Source organism: Hoplias malabaricus, chromosome 18 (genome assembly GCF_029633855.1).
Source record: "Hoplias malabaricus isolate fHopMal1 chromosome 18, fHopMal1.hap1, whole genome shotgun sequence".
Lineage (NCBI taxonomy): Eukaryota > Metazoa > Chordata > Actinopteri > Characiformes > Erythrinidae > Hoplias > Hoplias malabaricus.
Genome location: NC_089817.1, coordinates 11,043,512 through 11,065,829, shown reverse-complemented (window position 1 = coordinate 11,065,829; position 22,318 = coordinate 11,043,512). Strand labels below are relative to the sequence as shown.

At 37.5% G+C, this 22,318-nt stretch overlaps 1 protein-coding gene across 1 annotated transcript in view; it reads left to right on the top strand.

Moving 5' to 3' along the window:
* Positions 1-22,318, top strand: part of LOC136674577 (fibrillin-2-like) — a 69,891-nt gene that overhangs the window by 41,269 nt on the left and 6,304 nt on the right. The window contains exons 28-61 of the mRNA XM_066650629.1: positions 348-473; positions 738-860; positions 1,662-1,787; positions 2,504-2,629; positions 3,150-3,272; positions 3,453-3,575; positions 3,743-3,868; positions 4,171-4,293; positions 4,418-4,540; positions 4,633-4,791; positions 5,460-5,528; positions 5,883-6,008; positions 6,785-6,910; positions 7,100-7,252; positions 7,336-7,407; positions 7,577-7,702; positions 8,967-9,092; positions 9,463-9,588; positions 10,038-10,154; positions 10,751-10,879; positions 11,069-11,188; positions 11,901-12,026; positions 12,442-12,594; positions 12,676-12,741; positions 13,374-13,499; positions 14,344-14,463; positions 15,190-15,312; positions 15,823-15,954; positions 16,316-16,441; positions 16,758-16,964; positions 17,707-17,832; positions 17,998-18,120; positions 19,590-19,706; positions 20,712-20,840. Of these exons, the coding sequence (XP_066506726.1) occupies positions 348-473; positions 738-860; positions 1,662-1,787; positions 2,504-2,629; positions 3,150-3,272; positions 3,453-3,575; positions 3,743-3,868; positions 4,171-4,293; positions 4,418-4,540; positions 4,633-4,791; positions 5,460-5,528; positions 5,883-6,008; positions 6,785-6,910; positions 7,100-7,252; positions 7,336-7,407; positions 7,577-7,702; positions 8,967-9,092; positions 9,463-9,588; positions 10,038-10,154; positions 10,751-10,879; positions 11,069-11,188; positions 11,901-12,026; positions 12,442-12,594; positions 12,676-12,741; positions 13,374-13,499; positions 14,344-14,463; positions 15,190-15,312; positions 15,823-15,954; positions 16,316-16,441; positions 16,758-16,964; positions 17,707-17,832; positions 17,998-18,120; positions 19,590-19,706; positions 20,712-20,840 (4,242 nt within the window). The remainder of the gene's footprint in view (positions 1-347; positions 474-737; positions 861-1,661; positions 1,788-2,503; positions 2,630-3,149; positions 3,273-3,452; positions 3,576-3,742; positions 3,869-4,170; positions 4,294-4,417; positions 4,541-4,632; positions 4,792-5,459; positions 5,529-5,882; positions 6,009-6,784; positions 6,911-7,099; positions 7,253-7,335; positions 7,408-7,576; positions 7,703-8,966; positions 9,093-9,462; positions 9,589-10,037; positions 10,155-10,750; positions 10,880-11,068; positions 11,189-11,900; positions 12,027-12,441; positions 12,595-12,675; positions 12,742-13,373; positions 13,500-14,343; positions 14,464-15,189; positions 15,313-15,822; positions 15,955-16,315; positions 16,442-16,757; positions 16,965-17,706; positions 17,833-17,997; positions 18,121-19,589; positions 19,707-20,711; positions 20,841-22,318) is intronic.

The following is a 22,318-nucleotide window of genomic DNA, read 5'->3' as shown; positions in this document are numbered from 1 at the left end:
CACCAAGCACTCTAGCACATTTCCAATACTTTTTAAATTTGCCAAGTTGTAATTTCTAACAACAAGTTACAGTGATATTTTTTATACTATTTAATGAGACCAAATTTGCTGTCTCTTTAAAAATGTCAGTTATTTCAAAATTCAGAAACTTTCAAAGGTTGAGGAAACTGCATATTTATGTCCTGATACTTTGGTAGAGGTGTAGCAGAACTGTGAATGTACATGACTAAAATTATTGATGACATAAATGGCAAATGCCAATGTGACATTTCCAATTATGTTTCCAAAATTTTGAATAGTTATGGAAACTATTGTGTGTGATATGAGTCTGTCGGTGTATGTTACAGATGTGAATGAGTGTGACTTGAGTGCCACTCTGTGTAAAAACGGTGAATGTGTGAATGTGGTTGGCACTTATCACTGCTCCTGTTTCTCTGGATATCAGTCTACTCCTGACAGAAAAGGATGTACAGGTAAAGTCTCAACATTTTAGCACACTCAGAACTAAGTAGCTGTTAAGTAATTATGTTTGATTAAGCTTTACTTTTTTGTCTCCAGTTTGATTCATTAAATATCCATCAATACATGGATAAATTCTTTGTTTATTTTATGTACATATTACCATGTGATTCATTTTCTGTCTGTTCATTCACACCTTCTGAATATTTTGTTACAGGTTTACAATAATATGCCCTGCCATTTTAGTGAATCTGACCAATATTTGTTCTGTATTTTAGACATAGATGAGTGTACCATTGAGAATGGAGGTTGTGACCTGCTCTGTACTAACTCAGAGGGCAGCTACACATGTAGCTGTGGACATGGCTACGCACTGATGCCAGATCAGAGGAGCTGCACAGGTAAAAGCAAGCAGTGTATCTCTGTAATTGGGAATTTTGTGAAAAATTCTGTAGTTCTGTTTTGGGCTACAGTATAATGAGACGACAGTAAACATTTCACACTTCTTCAGCTTGGAAGACTATCTATACATTTGCATATGAAATGTGTGATGTTTACTTTGCATATTGTTTAATTAATTGCTGATGTCAGGTCAAATTCTTCGGAGCGCTGTACAGCTTAAATAACTCACATATCCATTTTTTACTTAATTTTATATTAAAATAATAAATAATAAGAATAGTTCACTTTAAAATGTTTGAATGAGTTTCATGCTAAATCTCATTCTTTATGGTTCATCTCTGCCCACTGTAAAAACACAATCAGGTAAAGCAGATTACTAGAGCAACAGAGGTGGTTGAGATTCAGCACCACCGCCACAGGCCTTCAATATACACACTCCTTTCACAGTCAGCAAAGTCTGTTCTGTTGTAACCCCCCGTTAAAATGCCTCACATCAGCATGAGTTAAAGGTGTCATAACTGCAGGGATTCATAACTGTGAATCATTGCAGGAGAATGTGAAAAGGTAAAGAAGGTGCATTCTGGAATGTATTCATGCAACACACACACACACACACACACACATTTACTTCAAACAAAATGTTTAATGGATATATATTTGATAGTAGAAAAGTAGAGCTGCTGACCAGCTGTTTCTCTCTCTCTCTCTCTCTCTCTCTCTCTCTCTCTCTCTCTCTCTCTCTCTCCCCCCCCCCTCTCTCTCTCTCTCTCTGTGTCTGTCTCACTCCCCCCTTCTTGCAGATGTGGATGAATGTGAAGAAGATCCTGATATATGTGATGGTGGTCAGTGCACAAACGTTCCTGGAGAGTACCACTGTCTTTGCTTTGATGGATTTATGTCTGCCTTGGACACAAAAATATGTATAGGTAAATAAGGTCTTAAATATGACAATGAAATATTGCATTTTCACAAACAACATACAAGCATAAAGAAATGAAATACTACTTATTGGAGGTAGAGATAATCCAAAAAAGTACATATTAGATAGAACCCATTAGAGAAGGAGAGAGAGTGTTTTCATAAATTATTGACTTCAAGGGGACATCTATCATAGGGCAAAATAGCAGGAAAACGTGGGGCACTCTAGGCACATAGTAAATAAATAAAATTACATAAAAAGCATGTATTTACAAATACTGTTCAACTGCATTTGAAAAGTACTAATGACATATTTTGTTTCAGTAAAAAAGAAGAGGTGAAGCGTTCACTTATAGTTTTTAAATAATAATAAACTACCCCAGAGGCCTTCAGCTTTGGGATTTAATCCAGTTTACTAGGTGGCCAATCAAATGACAAAATACGACATTCAAACTGGATTCTAGGTCAACGGTAGAGGACGTCTAGACTTTATTACCTACATTTACGTGTCAATTATGCAGACATTCCTTTCAAATCCTCTGAATACGTTAAAGCCTTCTACTGTCCTACTGTACATTCCTCCAGTCAAGACTGTCATCAGATTAAAATAAACTGACCCCAAATCAGCCGACTCTCGCTTCAACATCTGCCGACCATACACAGCCAGGGCTTTATTTTTTTCTATCTTGACGTGGGGCTGTGCATGCTTATGTGATTCTTCCAGATGTGAATGAATGTGAGCTCAATGCCAACATCTGTTTGTTTGGGGAGTGTGAGAACACCAAGGGATCCTTCATCTGCCACTGTGCGGTTGGATACTCAGTGAAGAAAGGCTCTTCTGGCTGCACAGGTAAGATATGAAGAGTGTAAAATGTGTTATAGAATAACTTGCATACAGCTTGACTTGACATGACATTAGCTGACATGTTTGAGACAGCTGAACTCAGTGAACATGACATAGAAATAGCACATAACATAAAGCATAAAACTCACTCAATAGCTTAAAAATATGTGCTTGGTTTTTATAAAAGCAGTTTAGTGCAGGGAAACATACTGTTTTAATTGGTTAAAAATTAGGAATTCTTTCATTTAATTAGCAGCAATGAATGGCTATTAGTGCAATTGTGTAGATAGTTTAGTATTGTATGTTAACAAATATAAAACCATGTTCTATTTTAGGAAATAGTAAACCATATGTTCTATTTATAATATAAAATCTCGGCAATTAGGAGGAAATAAATTACATTGTTGCTGTAATACGTCATATTTTGGATTTGAACGCCATCATTTGGAGATCAATTACAATAATTTATATGAGAAATTATTCAAAGCTTAATGATTGTTGTTGACAAATAGTTTGTGTTTGATAGATGTTGATGAGTGTAAGATCAATGCCCACAACTGTGATATGCATGCCATTTGCATCAACAACCCTGGAAGCTTCCGCTGCTCCTGCAGAGATGGATGGATTGGCAATGGAGTGAAATGTGTTGGTAAGCATTATCTGAGTCAGCTGTGTTGCAGTTGGGACTGAATTCTCAGCATTACCTTTAGATTTTGCATTCTGAATTCTGAAATAAGAATTTCATACTTCTGAAGCCCATACTTCTGAAATAAAGAGTGTATATATTTTTGCACCAAGTTGTCAAACCTAACATGCTTTTAACTCCTAGATTTGGATGAGTGCAGCAATGGGACTCACCAGTGTAGTCCCAATGCTGAATGTGTGAACACACCAGGTTCTTTCCAATGTGCATGCTCAGACGGCTTCAAAGGAGACGGATTCACCTGCTCTGGTAAGGCAAGGTGTACATATTTGATAGATGTTTAATTATAAATATTGAAATATTTAATTAATCACACATCTGTAATGTTTTAAGAGAGGCCTTCAAGTGCAAACATTGTAAAGCAAGAAGGACTAAACTTCTCTCTTCTCCATATACATTCCCGTATTTTCATGCAGATATAGACGAATGCTCTGAAAATGCGCAACTGTGTGACAATGGCCAGTGTCTGAACACTCCAGGGGGCTATCGCTGTGAGTGTGAGATGGGCTTTACTCCATCCCCTGACAGCAGAGCCTGCCAAGGTGACCCTACACACACACACAAGTGTTAAATCAATATTATAAATCGTATAAAACCAGTATGGTGTCCTGTTTTATATTTTGTCCCTGATGCTACAGGTTTTTCCATACGATAATGTATTGTACGATACACTTATGTCATTCTTTGCAGTGTGTGACACTATTTTTCTGAAACTTTATTTTACATCTCATCTCAACTTCAACAATGTGGTGACACAGTCTCGTGAAAATTATATTGTTTTTGTGGGTTTCTCTATAATTGGGAACATTATTGATGCATCTACCAAATCTACCATGTGTTTCAGATATTGATGAGTGCTCCTTACAGGACATCTGCTTATTTGGTTTATGTAAAAATATCCCTGGGATGTTTCGCTGCATATGTGATGAAGGCTATGAGTTGACCAGATCAGGGGGGAATTGCACAGGTATATGTATTACTTTAACAAATTTAACTTAAAAAAAACACAAAAATTCACAAAGTTTAAATGCCCTTTCCCACCTCATTCTTTCTTCCTTTCATTCTGTACTTTTTAACTGTATTTTACCTAGATGTGGATGAATGCTTGGACCCTATAAACTGTGTGAATGGCCACTGTGTGAACACACCAGGCTCTTATGAGTGTAACTGCCCGACAGACTTTGAACTCAATCCAACAGGAGTGGGTTGTGTTGGTGCGTATAAAATACAATGCTATTTTTAAGTAATTATAAGTATGTATTGCTCTTCTGCCTTTTATCTCAATTTCTTATTCCTCCTGTGGTAGACCCACGAGTGGGGAGTTGTTTTCTGGAGCAGAACCCTGAACGTGGTGGTCTAGTCTGCAGTGTGGAAGTTGGTGTTGGGGTCAGTCGTTCTTCCTGCTGCTGCTCTCTGGGTCGTGCCTGGGGAAACCCTTGTGAACCCTGCCCATCTGTCAATACCTGTGAGCCCTCATTTACTTTTGATTTAAATGCTTTATTTTAAATTAAATATATTTTAGAGTGGGGTTAGGGTAACTTGCTGGTGGGCCAAAATATATATCCTCATGGCCCAAAATTGGTTTGTGTTCCATGATTAGGCTGACTTTAATGACTTTTAAGAAATTACTGAGACCTAAAACAACTTATTTATCATGATGTGTTTTAGTTTTATTTTCCATAGAGAAGTAATTTACAGCAAATTGTTGTTTCACAAAAAAAAAGTATATTCTGGTTTGATCCCTGGTGATTCCTCAGCCCTCATAGGCTGTTTGTCTAAGAAAGCACAAATGACCTTGCTCTCTATGTGGGAGGGATGTTTCTCCCTCTCCCCCAATCACACAAGCACAGTGCTAACCTGTGTGGGCATCTGGCTGATGTGACAAGTCTGGGCAGTTAGCATTCCAGCGTATTGAGCTTTTCAGTGGCATTGTGTTATTGACATTTTGAAAAGAAATTGTGTCTAGATCATCGTGTCTTGGAGGAAACACATGCTTGCTTTCACACTCCCAGGTTGGTGGTGGCATTGTGTGTGACTTGAGGATGAAGTCATAGGAAGTTATGGGTAGATTTGGTGACAGCTAATGTTTGGGATGAATATAGTGATGAAGTATCAAAAATGATGTTTTTGCAGCGAACTACAACACACTGTGCCCTGGCGGAGAGGGATTCAGGCCCAACCCAATTACTATTATACTGGAAGGTACGTTTTAATATTAAAAAATCCATATTATTTGTTTTATGGCAATTTAGAGACTGTGATGCATGAACCACTACAATTGTCTCTTATTTTTTATTTGAATGCTGATAAGTAATTTGCAGATATTAAATGCCAGATTGAATATCCATCTCCTACTGCTTGAAAAACAACATTACTATTTAAACACAGGGTAAAGGCTGTCTAAATGTCAGTAACATGAGTAGTACTATACTGTAGGCCATCACATTTGGAATGTCTGAACAAGCCTGAGGTGCTTTTTTTGCACTGTGTCTTTTGCGTGGTTGGCACGCATGTCTGCCGGGTCGGGGATGTTGATGTGTCTCTATTTCTTCTCAGACATCGACGAGTGCCAGGAGCTTCCTGGCCTGTGCCAGGGTGGAAACTGTGTCAACACCTTCGGCAGCTTCCAGTGTGATTGCCCAGCTGGATACTACCTCAACATAGACAGTCGCATTTGTGAGGGTGAGTGTGTATGCTGCACTAACGTGAGTAGGGATGAAAGCCAGGCTTCATTAAAATGAACTGCTGAAGGTTTTTGAAATGTTGCACCTTGTGCAAACATTCACTTAAGTGTAAATTCATCCAAATTGGCAGACTACTTTAAGCAGGTGGTAAGTACACTATTACCAAATAGTACTGGCCTCGCAGCATGTTTGTCAGTGTTGTTTATGCTCATTAGCAGAGTAAGTGCCGTCCCCACACCGGAAAACTGAGACTCACTTTAGCTGAGGATTGCCAGTGAAAGTAATTATGATGTTTACAGTTTTCAGATCCAAACTTGAGGAAGGTCCCAGAGGAATCCCCGTTTCACATTTATTTATAAGCTGAGCCAAAGAAACATGACACCCATGTGGCCTTGTCCTATTTGTGACTTTAGTCATTTAATTGTTAAAAAAAACTTTTCCCCAAAATTTCCCCCGAATTTATAAGTTGTTGAAAATTCCAGCCCCATTTAAAGAAATTGTTCACACACATGAAATTGAGATTTTGTTCTGTGATCATTTATATCAGTTATCTAAGAAAATATATTTCTTGGATATGGAATTAACAGTAACACAAGAATCACAGATTCAAACCACCACTCTGTTAAATCAACAAAACCTTCTAGGTCCCTCAAAAATACTCTGTGAGTGAATTGATGGGCGATGGGGGCGAGTGAGGGAGTGAATAAGTGCACGAGTGAGTGAGATATTGACTAATCCAGGGAAGTTTCACTTAAGTATCTTTTTTTGTTTCAGATATTGATGAGTGTGTGGCGAATCCTGGGATATGTGGTCCTGGCACATGTTATAACACACTGGGCAACTACACTTGTGTCTGTCCTCAGGAGTACATGCAAGTGAATGGTGGCAATAGCTGCATGGGTATGTAGAAAATGCATTTCTATTTTGTGTTGTGTTGAACTAATTGAATTTCTATGGTCTTGCAACTGTTCTACGCACTGATGCTCTGTTCTGCACATAAAATATGTTCAACAGAATATGATTCTTTTGTTGTTGTTGTTATTCTTCAGCACAGTTCTATGTTGTATTTTGTTGTTTGTGTTTTTTCAGACATGAGGAAAAGCCTGTGCTTCCGAAACTACAATGGCACCACATGTGAAAATGAACTGGCCTTTAACATCACACACCGAATCTGCTGTTGTGCTTACAATATGGGTAAAGCTTGGAATAAACCCTGCCAGGCATGTCCTAGACCAGGCACTGGTGAGTACAGAGCAGCAGACATTTAAATACAGACACATATACATACTGTGAGTAAATTAAAATTCCATTGACTCTGTCCTTAGAGGGCTTTCGTAATCTTTGTGGAAATATTGTACCTGGGTTTGAGATCGACATTGAAACTGGAAAACCAGTGGGTAAGACAAAACCTTTTTATTATATTTTCCACCAGTGTAGGGCCTGAAGTTTTACCGTTTTTCAAACCATCAGCACAATGTCACTCCATTTTATTTGCTTTTGTTCAGTGGTGTATAGTAAAGTGTCACAAGGATTTTAAGGAGATTTACCTAGTTTTCTGTTATTCAGATATTGATGAATGCAGGGAGATCCCAGGAATCTGTGCCAGTGGTGTGTGCATCAACCAGATCGGGAGCTTTCGCTGTGAATGCCCAAGAGGGTTTAGCTACAATGATGTGCTACTCATATGCGAAGGTTTGTAGCCTTACTTGCCTTGACACACAGTGACAGTCTGCGATGTCTTGAAATAAAATAATTGAAACAAAAAATATTTATTTAAGTTGCTTGCAAACATGAAAAAAATGTTTGTTTTTAGAACACCGTATAACATGTTCTAAACGTGATACCTCAGTATTCATTGTGATTCATCAGATACATCTGTTTGCAGTCACTTTACCTCTACTCTATTTAAAGCTCTGTACAAAGCTTGTAGCCTCAGTGGGTGGTATGCTGTAACCTCATAATGATGTGGGTTAGTGGTTAAGGGTTATAAAGACACCTACAATTCTGCCCTTTTTCACTTTTCTCCAAATATTATCTCACTATATGTTTGTGTTCTGCCCAATCCACCAGCACAGGCAGCATTATAGCACCACATTCACCATCAATCAGCATTTAGCTTTTGCTTTCAGGGCCGTAACTCAATATCCTCCCATGGTCACAGTGTGGTTGCCCCTCGACCAGAGTGGTGAGGAATGGGACCAGTTTTCTCTTTCAAGGGTCTCCAGATTATATGCAGGAACTTTGGTTTGGTCTCGCAAGAAAAGCTTGTGTGCACACAGTGAGCTGATGTCTGCTGGATCTGTCCCAGAACCCAGCACAAATCCAGCCAATTACAGCTCTTTAGTGGGGAATTGGGTGGATCAAGCCTGAGGAGGAAACAGCAGGACTAACCACTGTGGGGCTTATTAGGGTCTAGTATAGGATGCAGAACAGTAAAAAGGTGATATCAGGTAAACAATATGTACAGATTTAAAGGGAAGAGTGAACAAACAGCACATGCAGTATAAAATGCTAAAATAAATAGTAAAAGAGGTTCATGTAGAACATGTATTTTATTCAAACTCACACTTTCATTCAGGTATCAACTATTAACTCTTAGAATTAGCACCTGTTTTATGTGAATAGCTGCACTTGTGAAAGCTTTACTTTAGTCTAGCTAAATTGTTTAAAATAATTTATTTATATTTTTTACTTTGATTACAAGTTTCATTATTGTTTAATATTACAGCCACCAATCCAGTTATTCACATAATAGAGAAAAGCAGAGTGTAAAGCAGAGTTACAGCCAAGCTTGCCAAACAATGAGAAAGTCCATGCCTATTAAATGTAAAATCAATACAAACATATGTTGTGTATAAAATGTATTTCAGATTTATTGTGTTGATATTTCTGTTCTACTGAGTGATCAGATATAAATTTGCCTATGTGTGCATGTGTGTGTGCGTATGTGTTGTAGACATCGATGAGTGCAGCAGTTCAGAGATTTTATGCCAGAGGAATGCAGACTGCATAAACAGTCCAGGCAGCTATCGCTGTGAGTGCTCAAATGGCTTCAAGCTCTCTCCCATCGGAGCCTGTATAGGTGAGAAGAATGGCCTGAAGCCTTAGCTCTTTCTCCTATTGTTTGTTCACTTTAGCCATTACAATGCTTGAAGACTTTGTCAGGATATGCTACATCACTCCTCAAATTTAATAACAGCTATGATTCAAAAGAGTAAGCTGGGTATTTGTATATGAAACAGGTATAAAAATTATGTACATAAAGGAAACAAAGATCATAGGGTGCACACTCTTAATAAAATATCACATTACATAAGGTTTCTCACTCCAGAGACACAGTGATGATGCCAACACACTGTTTTCCCCATGACACCCACTGGTGTGTGGTCTGGTAACTTTTGTGTTACTTTCTCTCCCAACACACACACATGAACACCAACCCTGATGGACAGACCGTAATGAATGTTTGGAAAACCCCAATCTCTGCAGCCACGGGGAGTGCGTGGATATTCAGGGCGGCTACATGTGTACCTGCCACACCGGCTTCAAGGCAACCCCCAACCGCAAGATGTGCATGGGTAATGTAATACTTTCACTGCTCTTTAAAGAACTTTAGAACAGTTGAGTGCAAAACTTGGGTGCCTGGGTCAAACCACAAGCTTTGTTGACATTCTAAGTAGAAATAAGCATAAGAGCTTTGCAGTAATTCCCCTTTAAAACCTGAAATAGTCATTCAAAGATCAGATGATTGGGACTAGATTTGGTGGGAGATTTTTGGGCTAGATCATACACCCATATGTATTTATGTGCTGTATGCAGTTCCACCAGAGGGCTGGTTATAATTTTCACTTATTAACATTTATTATAATAATTTGATCAGGGTTGCCCTAACGTTTGCTTCCGACTCTATGAGTAGTGACTTTACTAGAGTAGTGGACCCTGGGGTTCTGCCAGTACCTAAACTCCCTCTCTGTTTGCTTGTTACTGATTAGATTTCATCACTGTGTTTTTGTCCCTTTTTCTGCAGACCTTGATGAGTGTGTTCGTCAGCCATGTAAGAATGGCACTTGTAAAAACACAGTGGGGTCCTACAACTGTCTGTGCCACCCTGGTTTTGAACTCACACTAAATAACCAGTGCACAGGTAAGAGTTAAACTTTCATTGTACGTTTCTCTTTTACATTCATAGTTAAGGTAAGGTTTTTGAATGATGGGAAGCAATATAAATTATCAATATCAATATATTATTTGAGTAATTTATCAAGACCATAAGACATGCATTTTTTTATGTTCTCCTGATTTAATGCTAACATTCATTCATTCATTCATTCATTATCTGTAACCGCTTATCCAATTCAGGGTCGCAGGGGGTCCAGAGCCTACCTGGAATCATTGGGCACAAGCCGGGAATACACCCTGGAGGGGGCGCCAGTCCTTCACAGGGCAACACAGACACACACACACATTCACGTTTGAGTCGCCAATCCACCTACCAACTTGTGTTTTTTTTTTGGACTGTGGGAGGAAACCGGAGCAACGGGAGGAAACCCACGCGGACACGGGGAGAACACATCAACTCCTCACAGACAGTCACCTGGAGTGGGAATCAAACCCACAATCTCCAGGTCCCTGGAGCTGTGTGACTGCGACACTACCTGCTGCACCACCGTGCCGCCCTAATGCTAACATTTGATAATTTAAACTAAGTTCAGATGCCCCTTTTCTTTGCTTTGTGGTCAGATATTGATGAGTGTTCAGGACCGTATGGTCAGCTCTGTAGCCGTGGTCAGTGCATCAACACTGTGGGGTCCTTCCAGTGTCTGTGTGATGAGGGCTATGAGCTTGGCATTGATGGAAGGAACTGTGTTGGTAAGTTTTATTGCCAGTCTTTTCCAATGTTTTATAACTACTTTCATTTAATTTAATCTCTCTCTTTCTCTTTCTCTCTCTCTCTCTCTCTTTCTCTTTCTCTTTCTCTCTCTCTCTCTCTCTCTCTCTCTCTCTCTCTCTCTGTCTCTCTCTCTCTTTCTGTCATATCTCATTTCTCAATGGCTCCAGATGTAAATGAGTGTTTAATCCTACCTGGAACATGTTCTCCTGGAACATGCCAGAACTTGGATGGCTCTTTTCGCTGTTTCTGTCCGCCGGGTTATATTGTGCAGGATGATCATTGTGTAGGTATGTGTCCCACTTTCTCTGCTTGTAATATTCCTCTCACATTACACTTACACCAAGTCCATTTTGCTTAACCTAGATGTGGAACTACAATTTACTTTTCAGAAAAACATTTCTTTCTTGATTTCTATTTGCAACACTTTAGCATTTTTCTAGAATGTATTCATTAATTTTCTGTCAGAAATATCTTGGAGTTAGTTTCCATTCTGGGGTGTTTTTTGAACATTTGAATGTTGATAATAAGAATATACCTGTATAATTGAATTTAATTTCTGAATCAATAAAGATTGCAGCACTGTATATATAATCCCCTCTTAAAGATTAATCTTTGATTCAGGTTGCATTCCTGTAGCTGGTTAAAAAACTCAATATGTGTACATTAAAAGTAAAGAATGACTGGCATACCATTTTTTTATACAGCTGAAATGTTTTTATAGCAAACGTGTGCACAGTGATACTTTTAGGAAGTTAGTTTGCTATTCTCCAGCTGTCTGTCTTCCCGTCTATACACTAATATATTCATTTTAAGTTTATTTCATTTTCAGATATATTTAGTTGACTGTTTCTCTGCTTCAGTGTCAGGGTGATGTAAATACTGGGGTTCTTCCCCCTCTCAGTTTACATCTAGAGCAGATGGGAACTTTACCCTGTCACAGAGTATCTAGCTCTGTGTTTGTTAGTGACTGCTAACTTTTCCATCTTCTGACCCTTCCAGACATGAACGAGTGTGAGGAAGACCCCAACATCTGTCTGTTTGGCTCCTGCTTCAACAACCCAGGCAGCTTTGAGTGTGTGTGTAAACCAGGGTTTGTGCTCTCTGAAAGTGGACGTCGCTGTTATGGTAATTTAGCACACTTCAATTGTCACACTGATATAAACAAATGATTTCACCATGACTGTGTTCTGAGAGAATGATTAACTCACACATAGGTCCGTATTCAAACTTAGCTGAAAACATATTTGTGGAATCAATAAAGGGTTTTCTTATCTCATTTATCCATTTACTGTTTACATGCATAGAAACTGTTTCACACATATGTCAGCTAATGTCAGTGTTATGTCGAAAAAGGTCAGTGTAAATATGAAATTCATTCACCACCCTATAAATATCTTTTAAAGTTCAACGGATGTCAGATTGAACAAATGACCATTTTGTTGTATTTCTTGAGGCTCTCCAGCTGACTTTCTCAATTCTACAATGTTTTGATATGTCAGAATGAAACATTTAGGAACATTTTTGCAATTTTTTAAATCAGACACAAGAGAGAGCTTCTGCTTCACCCGCTTTGAGAATGGAAAATGCTCCGTTCCACAGGCCTTTAACACCACAAAAGCTAAGTGCTGTTGTAGCACTGTGCCCAAGGAAGGCTGGGGCTACCCCTGTGAGCTCTGCCCCAAAGAGCATGAGGGTGAGTTTTAATATCTTTTTCTTTGTAGAATATCAACTTTTACGTTCCTTCACTCACATATAATTTCTTTCCCTGATATAGCTGGATTTCAGGACCTCTGTCCTTTCGGGTTTGGGATCATTGTAGGATTCGGGGACACAAGCGTAGGTAAAGGTGTTGGTATTTTAAAACACAACAGTAGATTTTAGCCCAGCAGATGGAGCTGCAGTGCTTAGTCAAAGGTGTCCATGCATTTCACAAAAGCCCTGCTAGAGTTGGAGCCAGAGAATCTTTTCTGTTGTTTATTTGCTTGCTCAGTAATTGACTGATTTGACAATTAACTGATTTTGTGATTTTATAAAATATACATGTCTAGGAGATGATGGTTTATAGACATGGACTTTTTTGTCTGAGTAGTGCATTTCCTTCTGGTGGTAAGCTGTAAAAGACTGTAGAATGAATGGCTGCTTCTTTTTGTTTTTCTAATAATCAAAATTGAGCATGATGCTTCTCTAGCAAGTAATTCCACTTATTCTATGCCTGGCTCAAACGTACTACTCAGTCCACTCATGGCCACTTTAAAATGCAAATTTCAGTTCTAAAAAAGTTGTGATGTTATGTACAGTGGAAGCGAAGGCAGCAGAAAATCAAATAATGAAAGCTTACTTTTTTGATTAGATTAATAACACACAAGTCAGACAGAATTTAATTAACTTCTTTATTTAATTTGCATTTTATTTAATTTTCAAATTGCACAAGCAATTTTTTCTTTTGTTCCTGTGCTCTCTGGATAATGTCAGACCTGAACGAGTGTGTGGAGGTCCCAGGAATCTGTCAAAATGGCCACTGCATCAACACTGATGGCTCTTTCCGCTGCGAGTGTCCTGCAGGTTACGCTCTGAACTACAGTGGACTTGACTGTGTTGGTAAGGAAGTTGGTGCCTTGTTTTTCTAATCTTGTTATTTGTTTTATAGCTAACTCAAAATATGAGCCAAGACATCAGTTATTTAGCACCTTATAGCACAACTGTACCCCAGGAACATTATACTGGGGATATTATATCTATACCCTTAACTTCACAATCACATGTCTTCAGAAACGAGGCATTCTTATGAGCAATGAAAATTGTTCTTTCAAATCAGTTTTTAAGTAAAAAAAACCCAAAAGGAGTATACAATAACTGCTTATAAAGGAAGAATATGTCTAAATGAATTAATTAGATAAAAAATGCCCATTCACTTTTTGACTTCATTACATTCGTGTTTCAGTCACAGACACAAAGCAGGAGGAGAGAGCTCACTGGTTTAAAAGCTCATAACACATGGTGGCTATTTAAACAGACATTTGTGAAACCGACAGATGTTTAGTGGGAAAGCCCTGCCTTTGAAAAAAAAATCTAGTTAACTTACTGGTAAAACCACAAGCAAGAAAGCCCTCCCTTACTGTGAAGATTTGTGTGTGAACCGTAGCCAGAACAAGCTGAAAAACTGTGCTGTTTGAGACAAACCCTAAATATGATTTATTTTTACATAATATGACACTAACAGTCATTTTAAATATGTGTTTAAGCATTATTGTGGCTGTGTCTCCCCATTCAGAGAGGTACTGCAATATTACTGCAATATTCTCCTGAGGGTGTTATTAAGATTGCAGCAGTGGACAGAATGTTCTATAAGGATTTTGATTCAGTACAAGTCACACAGTATGAATTAGCTTTTTGATAGTACCCTGAGGTTTCTATGCTCTATGACTGCTCCTTCTGTTTGCAGATATTAATGAGTGTGCAGTGGGAAACCCCTGTGGAAATGGCACTTGTACAAATGTGATTGGGAGTTTTGAGTGCAACTGTGAAGAAGGTTTTGAACCAGGGCCCATGATGACATGTGAAGGTGAAATTCTAAATTTACTTCATTCTATCGCTCATATACATTTACTGTAAATAATATTCATTCATTCATTCATTCATTGATTCATTGTCTGTAACCGCTTATCCAGTTCAGAGTCGCGGTGGGTCCAGAGCCTACCTGCAATCATTGGGCGCAAGGCAGGAACACACCCTGAAGGGGGCAATAGATATTATATATTTTAAAAGGTTTATTCCCCGAAACTAGAATGAATAACATATTTAACATTGCTACATTTTGCTTAATGAGTTCTTATGCTGTGTAATTACAATAAACCCTAGCAAGCACTCTTATTTAGCTTTTCCTCTTTATACAGTGTAGCCTTTTTATTTTTTGCATTGTCATTAAATAAGATGCCTGGTTACATTAAATCAAAAATACTGAACATCTCATGTACCTACCTTAAAGCAGTGATGGAGAGAATCACGGCTGAAAAGTAAATGCTATTGCTGTCCAAGCAAACACGCATCTTCAAAATGGTAATTTACAGGATATGACAAAAATGTCCTTAAGTTTTAATGAAAGATAATATAAAGAATTTTTTTCAAGCTGTGTTGGAGCATTGTTCTTGGTTAGCTCATTGTTATATTTTCACACAGTGTGAAGAGCCACTGATAAAAAAAATACAAGTAGCTTTTCTAGAAAGATCTTTCCTAAGCATCAGATAGAGTTCACGCTATTTTACTTTATATGTTTCATGTTTTACTACAGATATAAATGAGTGTGGGCAGAATCCTTTGCTATGTGCATTCCGCTGCATCAACACTTTTGGAAGCTATGAGTGTTCCTGTCCTTCTGGCTACACACTGAGAGAGGATGGCAGAATGTGCCAGGGTGAGTCAGCAGCTCAAAATATATAAAAGAGTAACACTCTACAATAAGGGTAAATTAATTCACAATATTTAAGACAGTAATAAATCTTAACTAATATTAACTAGCATTTTGTATGATTTTATAAAATTCTAAATTAATTTCTTGATTCTGTCATTAATTAATGATTCATTGTGAGTTAATCTTTTAATAATGCTTAACACTGCCTTAAGTACTGTGAGTAAATGTACCCTTACTGTAAAGCATTGCCACGTAAAGTATTTCTTATGCATCTTTAAAGATATAACCTTTAATTTCTAGCAACAAATAATCTCAACTGCTTCTATATTTGTGTAAAAAAGCCTTTATCAACACATGATAATGCTTAAATTATGAAAAGAATATGTTGATGTTTAACAGCTTGCTAAGGGCCTATGAATTTCACTAACACATTCCCAAGGACATTTTAAAGAAGTAGGATTTGTCACTATCCAACATTCTCTTGACTGCTGTCTCTCACTCTTAACACTACAGATCTAGATGAGTGTGTGGAGGGCTTACATGACTGTGACACTAGAGGGATGAACTGTAAGAACCTCATTGGCAACTTCATGTGTGTGTGTCCTCCTGGGATGGTGCGCCGGATGGATGATGAAGTGTGTCAGGGTCAGTCAATAATTCTTTATTCAGAATTCAGAAATAGCTGAATAATTTTTAAGAAAAAAAAAAAGATGGGCATCTACATATTTTATAACAAAGAGAAACAACTGATCTTATTTATCTAAATTTTATGCGATCAGAGGGAAAAAATAATAACCTGGTATTTGTAGTTTCTGATAACATTTTTCAAATTATGTTTTGTCATTTTTCTGTCTCAGTAAAGGAACCTTTTACACTAAAATCTGAATTTTATACTTTACTTTTAATTATGAAAAATATATTAAATATCTGTGAAATATAATTTTAAAACTGACGTGTAGCACATTTTCTAATTGCAATAATTTTGTATCTCTCTCTCTGTCTTTAGATGAGAACGAGTGTCGTACTAAACCTGGTATTTGTGAGAATGGCCGCTGTGTGAACACAGTAGGCAGCTACAAGTGCGAGTGTGGAGAAGGATTCCAACCTGACTCTACACATACTCAGTGCCTTGGTAAGCCACTTCTGTTTTTTTTTTTTTTTCATAAATACATTCAAAACATTACAGAGATCTCTATTATTTAAGTGTATTCTGTGCAATTCAAAATATTGAAAAAAGCAATGATTTGGTTGAAAGAATGATATACACAATAAAGTAATATAGTCAATAAAATGGTGTACTAGTTCAGTAAATATTAATCATTAATCTCAGTGGTGCAGTGTAACCAGTGCCTATGCAGGCATTTATTACACTTTAATTTCTATATGAAATTCCAAAGCTGCAAACCAAATATGATCTTAGATTTAATCTTCTTATCGTCTTATTCTAGACTACAGGAAAGGCTTCTGTTTCACTGAGGTTCTCCAGACCATGTGTCAGATGTCCTCTAGCAGCAGAACACCTATCACCAAGTCTCAGTGCTGCTGTGATGGAGGCAGAGGGTGGGGGAATCAGTGTGAGCTGTGCCCTCTGCCTGGCACCTCCAAGTACAAGAAACTGTGTCCACATGGACCCGGTTATGCCACTGATGGCACAGGTCTGCATCCAAACACACAGCAGTTTATTTCAGATAAGAGCTGTCTTTAATAAAGAAATTTAATACAAAACATTAATACTATGCCATAAAAACATCAGAAACACTGCAATATTATAGGAAATAGACTACAGAGTCACATTCTACTGTCTTAAATAGGTCTAAGAATTTATATTTTGAAATGGAAATTACAAATCTGCAATGTTCGATCTGTGTGGGGATTAGTGACAACCCCATCTTTTCATTGACTTACTTCAATAGCATCTCCATGAATTAGGGTGTGCTCCATGTAAATGAAGCACTGCTGGACTGGCACTTAATTTCATACACTGAAACTTATCAATCAGCTGTGCTCAAATCTCAGCTTGGTTCCATGTTGTATGAAAAATTAATTACTCATATAATGTATAATTTGATGAACATGATATCTCTGTGCTGCTTCTTATGCAACTGTGATGAATAATAGCCTGTATATAAACATTATTTTCAAATAGTTCATTCTAAAATGTAAATATTAATGAAAATGTTTGAATTTGATGAAGATTAAATGTGTGCAAACTACACGTCTTATTTCCAGAAAAGTTGGGACACGTTTTGTCTCTTAAACAAATGTTCAAGTGAATGAACCAATTACATATTTCAGCTTTTATTGCGTTTTTACTAAGGGTACCAACTTTTCTGGAAATGTGGTTTGTAATTGTTAGTTTTTTAAAATCCTTACTAAAGCATATCCCTATATTCACAGATATAGATGAGTGTAAGGTGATACCAGATGTGTGTAAAAATGGCAGGTGTATCAACACTATGGGCTCCTACAGATGCCACTGTAAATCTGGATATGTAGCCAGTGTTACAGGCACTGCCTGTGTGGGTAAGATCCTTATTTTATTTGCTCACTCACACACACACACACACACACATATGCATTCAAATGAATATTTGCTAAAATACAGTTTCCTATATGCTATCAGAAGTGTATTAAACTTAAAAATATTTATACTTACTAATGTTTAGCATTTGTCTGGTATTTCTTCAGATCTGGACGAATGTGTTATGTCTCCAAAACCATGCAACTTTATCTGTAAGAACACAGAGGGCAGTTATGCTTGCTCATGTCCACGTGGCTATGTCCTTCAAGAGGATGGCAGGACATGTAAAGGTGACGTTTTCCTTTGTGACTGTTTCCCCGCTGAATATTTACCTATACTGGAAGGGCCCATATTCTACAGCTTTGCTGTATTTCATCTCTGAAATCTGCTGAACAAACACAAGAACAGTCATAAATCATTTTTTCATGTCCGTTATCAAACCTCTTTTTTATCACTTAGAATTACACCGCTGTATTTCTTGCTGTACCTATAAGACGGCTGTGATATGATGTCCTTTATTGTGCCTTAAATTGTAGTCCTGCCTAAGATAGAAAAAAGCTCTTTTCAACTTAGGTTTCCATATTTGGACAGTATGGACTCAGGGAGGAATGGTACATTTTGAAACTTTAATAATGTTTCCAAGTTTCATAAAGATAACTTTAAAAAGAAATTGGAAAGTAAGGTAATACTGGAGTATTGCAGTACAGTGAAAAGGGCTTTGGATTGAAAATGGTTTTATGAATGGTTTCATAGCAGTATGACCATTATTCACCCAATTTATGAGCATCTGTCCTATTTTAGATTTTGTACTGTCTCCTTTTTTTTCCACAGATTTTAATTAAATCAGATTATGAGCCCTTTCTGTTGTTCACTTTAGTGATCCAAATGATCACATTCCTGTCTGGCAGCGTGACACATCTGAGATTAGCGGTTATTACTGAGCGATGAAAGAACAGTTATCATCAGAGGAACCACCTTCCTGAATTTGTCCTTCCTTGTCAAATGGGAGGACATTCTTTAAAGCCTAGAGTTCATTTTATGGAATGGCGACCAGTGTCTGGCACTATTTATACTAAAAAAGCCCTTTATGTTCTGCAGTTTTCAGACATTCTTTTAGTGGATGCCCAGTGGAGTATTGAAGGTATCTGGCTGTGCTGTATAAATACAAAAAAGTACAGTTAACAAAGCTTCAAGAGCTAACAAATAGTCCTATTATAACTATTAAAAAACAAACACTGCTGTCAGACACACATGATCCACGACAGAGATCCAAAATACACAAGCAGACAACTATTAGTCAGAATAAGTCTTGGAATTACCTTTAAAGTGAAATGCTCTTAAAAAACTGAACCAAGCAGGCCATGTTTGAAAAGCCATAAGAGTCATAGAGTTCAAGACTTTTTCAATAGCAGAGAGGAAGCTGGCTCACAGCACTGTGAAGGAATGAAATGTACATACAGGGAATATTTGGCTGAATGCATTAGAGAATAAAGTGAACAAAAGAGGGCAGTTAATTTGTTACTCAGGATTTTAAAAGCAGTTTATCTTTCTGTAATAAGTACAAAACCCGTCTCGCTCTGTCAGGTCTCTGAATCCAATGTTTTGTTACCCTACCTATGGTAATATTCAGTATCCATAAAGCATACAGAATTGTAAATTTTGGCCAGAGGCAAATACGATTTCAGATTGCTGCATGTCTCTAACAGTGAGAGTGATAAGGTGTTGAGGTGAAGGGTTTAATTTTGATTCTTGCTCCTAGATTTGGATGAATGCCAGATGAAGAGGCACAACTGCCAGTTTATGTGTATTAACACTATTGGTGGCTTCACATGCAAGTGTCCGCCTGGCTTCACACAACATCACACGGCCTGTATAGGTAATAAAAACACATACACAGATACACACACAATAATATTAAACACTTTAAATATTCCTCTAAAAATCTAATTAATATTTCTTTTATATTTTAAATTTATTTTTTAGGACATATTTGTTTCTTAAAGTAATCTATCGTGATTATTATTTTTTAATTGGATACATTTTCTGCTTCTCAAAATTGATTTTTTGGGAGATGACTCTTCAGCACTAAACACATTTATCCGCCCTCTCACTGGGTAAAGAGATGATGGTCAATGGGACCATAGCTCTAGAACCATGCTCTGAAAAAAAAGTGACATTCCATAGCCACGTCTCGCACCATGTCAGATTATTGTGAGGAAGATGAGGCAACTATATTTCATTCATTCATTCATTATCTGTAATGGTCATGGTGCCCGGCAACTATATTTGAGTAGGCCAAAATCTCTTTTCACCCCTAAAGGAAAAACCTTACTTCCTCACAATCATGTGAGATGTCACATGTGGCAGATATCACTGTGAAATATGTGTTCTGTTTGCCACGTCTAAATTTATATAATTATTACAGAATATGATTCCACAGCCATCCTGCTAAGCTTGTGAACATTTAGAACTGCAAAAAACAGTCAACATATACCTGCCTTGAGTTGCCTTGACCAAAGACCAGAAAGCAAAAACATGGAGCATTTTTCTGTTATTATTTCCTTGAAACATTATTTTCTGTTTTCAAGTCAGAGGCTTTTTTTCATATTTTAAGTTTTAGAAATATTATTTATAAATATTTGTCTGTTCATATTCTGTTTCAATTTACCCATTCAAACCACAAATCAAATGGCCAAAATGTACACAGACTGAAAACATACTTTTCATCTGAAATGATGTTCATTTTTGTTGCTCTAATGTGAATCTCTTTTGTGTCTTTTGAATAATGGCATTATGAAATCTGCTTCCCTTAACATGTATAACTTTAAGCTGTTTTCTTACACATCCTATGCCATGTTGCTGGATTTTTTTCTTCTCCCAGATAATAATGAGTGTGCCGCAGAACCCAGTCTGTGTGGAGCTAAAGGTATCTGTCAGAACTCACCTGGCAGCTTTAGTTGTGATTGTCAGCAAGGATTTTCCCTGGACTCTAGTGGCCTGCACTGTGAAGGTAATGTCATTATCAACAGCTGTATGTTTTATACTTGTGTGTGGTACTCAGTTTACCCTCTAAAACAGCAGTCACACCATTGTCATTTGAAAAGTACTGTTTTTTAGATATAAGAAGAAATGAGGTGTTGATGTATATAAATGCCCTTGCTGTCTAAAAGACATTTAAAAAGTAATACAGCAAGGTTGTTATCAATGCTGTTAAAGCTCTGCTTGTTTTACACCGCAATAAATACATTATTTTGTGTATTTTAAAAAAATGATCATTTACATGATTCTAAACTGTCACAGTAGCGGCTGGAAGGTCATAAGAATGTGCATGTGGCCAGTGGGCAGATCAGATATATCCGGTTTACATGGTTGACTGCAGCTCAGAGGTCAATGGAGCTGTACAGTGAGGTGTTACACATTAGTGTATCCACTCGCATTGCCCTGGTGGGATTCTCATGCTTGAAAACAGCACTTTGCCTTTAGCACTGAAACCTGACCCAGCCCAACTCATTTAAAGCATGTGATGGGGGAATTCACTTAGAGAATTACAGAGGCTGAATAGCTGCTCTGGACATCTCAATCAAAGCATGTTTTGTTATTCTCTACAGGCCTGCTTCCGCTGAGGAGATGCCGCAAGGCAACAAATATATTTATTTTAAAGGCCAATATTCTCCATTATTCACAGTGTTATATCTTTCCACTCAGATCTGTAACAGTCATTTTTCATTCATTCATTCATTCATTCATTCATTCATTCATTCTTCTTCTGTAACCACTGTTTCCTGATCCATATCACTGTGGGTCCCCACCCTACCCTGAATCATTGAGTGCAAGGCCGGAACACACCCTGGACAGAGTGACAGTCAGTCCTTATTCGGTTTTCAAATGTCCCAACATTTAAATTAGGTATGTTTGTATGGAGAAAGATTACTGTCAAAAAAAACATGTGCACGCTCATATACTTTCGTACATAAATATTTAATTTGTATACTAAATATAAATATATAATTTGTTTTGTGTGAGTTTTGTACGACTTCAAAAATATGCGATTATAAAGACTTACGCATACGATTTGAATTATTACGGCTACAACTTCTAGATTACGATCAGAAATTGGAAAGTGAAAAAAAAACTGTCAAAAATACGTCCCTGGACTCACAGGCAAGATGCATAGAGCAGAAAGCCAATCGATTCGATATAGTGCACATGCGTAGTCTGCTGCGACTTGCTTTGGACTGGTGGGAGAAGTGTCAAATGAAAGCTTATGGGCTAGAAATAGAAGTCTAGAAAGAATCTACTGAATAAATGTATCTTGTTATGAGGTGAAAGTACAGCAACCACAACCTCCCTCTCACATTCCCATCGGACCTGTGTTTCTGCATTTTTGTGGACATTTTTGTTGAATTCTGGACACCACAGTAGGGTCAAACTTCAGCTTCGTCTGGCACACTTCAAAAAATCTACTCATGCCTACTCCCACTAAACAAC